At 37.3% G+C, this 2599-nt stretch overlaps 1 protein-coding gene across 1 annotated transcript in view; it reads right to left on the bottom strand.

The window, feature by feature from the left end:
- Nucleotides 1-2599, bottom strand: part of LOC101864531 — a gene marked incomplete in the record, with an annotated part of 23940 nt that overhangs the window by 10433 nt on the left and 10908 nt on the right. Inside the window, 1 exon segment of the mRNA XM_035970436.1 lies at nucleotides 1080-1288. Coding sequence (XP_035826329.1) covers nucleotides 1080-1288 — 209 coding nt within the window.

The following is a 2599-nucleotide window of genomic DNA, read 5'->3' as shown; positions in this document are numbered from 1 at the left end:
GCAAAATTCAAAATTTCCTACCAACTGAAAATATTAGGTGTGTCCCGCGCGCTCATATGACCTTATGCAGTTGCGAGCGCCGTAAAACACTTTACAAAAACAAACAAACACACACACACACACACACACACACACACACACAATTGTGTGTTGGGGATTTTTCAATTTTTTTCTTAGGAAAGCATATGACTTGCGTGGTTGGAAGGCCCAGATGTCTTCAGTCTAACATATCTATTATGTCCAAATTGGAATTTAAACCCAACAAATAATGAACGTAGTTAAGCAAAAGGACTCGACACCGTGAGATTGTTGGTTCTTCGGTTCGTGAGTTTGAGGCTCAGCTCGTTCCGACGTTGCGTCCCTTTGTGTAGCCACTTCGCTGTGCATGCAGATTTGATTAACCCTCTAGCGTCCATAATAAGTAATTTCCACATTGATGTTATAAAGGTCTCAATATATATAAATCAAACATCTGAAGTTCGTTAAGTAATTGAATAGTATTTGAGCACCCCCCCCCCCCCCCCCCCCCCCCCCCTTTCCTGCAAGTTAAAAGTTAAAAACAAACACTTTAATCGCAAAGAAAAATCATATTATCCTGGGGTTCAGACCGAGGTTAAAAGGTTTAGAGTTTATTAAGCTCATAACATTTTACCTTGGTTCAAAACTGAACCTCATGAAACATTTTTTGTTTTTATTTTTAATTTGTTTCTTTTTATTTAGATCCAGTTTTGAACCACCAACGTTAATGGGTCAACTCTTTAAACCCTGAGTTTTTTTCCACCGTTTTCATTAGTTTTTTTCTACATTCACCTGAACCTGGTGCACGATGTCTCATTATAACCCCAAAAGCTTCCCTCCAACTTCTAAATGACGGAAATAATGCTTAGTCGTTACTAAAATAAAAAATCTTGGTTCGGGAATAGTTCCGAAAAACAAGCAAAAACTCGAATCTAGTTCTGAATAAAACGGAAATGTTGTCACTAGTATCGTACGCTCGGCCAGCGTCCAGTGAGGTTTAAAGAGTTAAGAGATTAACTAGAAGATTTATAACATTTCAACAACGACAAAACCCATCGTACATCCGCGTAGCCAGTGTAGAAAGCCAGACAGACGGTGTCGAGCATGAAGACCCGCTCCTGGTAGTTGTTGGAGGAGAAGAAGGTGCTCTTGTTCTGTGACCTCTTCAGCATGCTGGACACCTTGACCAGGCTGGTGCCTTTATGCTGGCTCTGACTGACCACCGACTGGTTCAGGCTGTTGTTCATCTCTGCACCGCAGAACTTCATCTCTGGAATACATTAATTAAGTGAGACTATTGTCAGAGTAGGCATAGATGTGCATTGCTCTTTAGAGTATGTATCTATATTTATGTGTCTATATTTGATTACAAGACCTTTAGAGCTATATAGATAGAGTATGTGTCTATATTTGAAATTCCTGCATGTGGTTAAATGATGAGTCTGATGTGATATGTACATTTTGTCAGCTTTACTTCTCTTTTCATATTGAAATTTAATGAGAGTTATATATATATTTTTTAATGTGTATGTATACCTGCATGTGTTTTTATGATCCTGTACAGCCAATAAAAATTCCCCTCTGTGGTAATAAAATATTATCTTATCTTATCTTATCTTAAATCAGGCGCTCGTCAAAATAATGAAATCGAAGAAAACAGACTTTTTTTGCCATTTTTTGTTGTTGCAGTTTTTGTCGAATTTTTGTTTCCTGGCTAAACACCCTTTGTGTCTATGTAAAAACACATTTGTGTCTGGATTTTATTGAAAAGCGTTGATTAAAGTGTATAGGCACTAAAAATGTAAATATTTGTTTCTTAAGGACTCTCAAGTTACGGAAATTACCTAGCTTTGGCGACCATTCACTCGATAAATTTACCTCCGAAATCAGGTGACCCCCACTTTCTTCAATCTGAAATATCTCGACTTCTATTCAAGATACATAGGTATTGTTTCATCGAATACAAGAGAAATAAATTGGATTTAAGATGATACCATTAACTCAGCATGCCCCAAAATAGACGAGCGCTTTATTCCACCGTGTTGAGATATACGTTTTGAATTGTACGTGTTTTTTCGCCCCCATCAAGACAATTTAGATCCTTTAAGGGCGAGAAAGACAGTGATGATGATGACGAAAATAAGGTGACACGTCTTTTAAGCGGGTGTGTACTTGAGCAAGACACGATCACCATAACTTTAAAAAAAGGTGCTGCACTTTGAAGACAAAAAATGGCGTATTTGTAATGGATAATCCTCTGTATTTTTCAGTGTGTGTATGATATACTTCAGTACGCTATTTATGCATTGATCAATATAAGTGGAATTTTAAGCTGTAGAGCATGAATATGCCCTGTATAAATGCAATCATCATTATCATTATCATCATCATCATTATCATCAGCATCATCAGCATCAGCATCATAAGTAGCAGCTGCAGTAGCAGCACGATCATCATCATTATCTTCATCTTCTTTTTTTTTTATTATGAATACTATTATTATCATTATTTTTTAAAATTAAGAAACTAACCCACACACCCATCCCCCCTGTACACTCACCAGGCATGACAACGACCCTCC

Source organism: Aplysia californica, unplaced genomic scaffold (genome assembly GCF_000002075.1).
Source record: "Aplysia californica isolate F4 #8 unplaced genomic scaffold, AplCal3.0 scaffold00268, whole genome shotgun sequence".
In the NCBI taxonomy this organism is placed as follows: Eukaryota; Metazoa; Mollusca; class Gastropoda; order Aplysiida; family Aplysiidae; genus Aplysia; species Aplysia californica.
The sequence above is the reverse complement of the archived record's forward strand: the minus strand, read 5'-3'. Positions and strand labels throughout refer to the sequence as shown.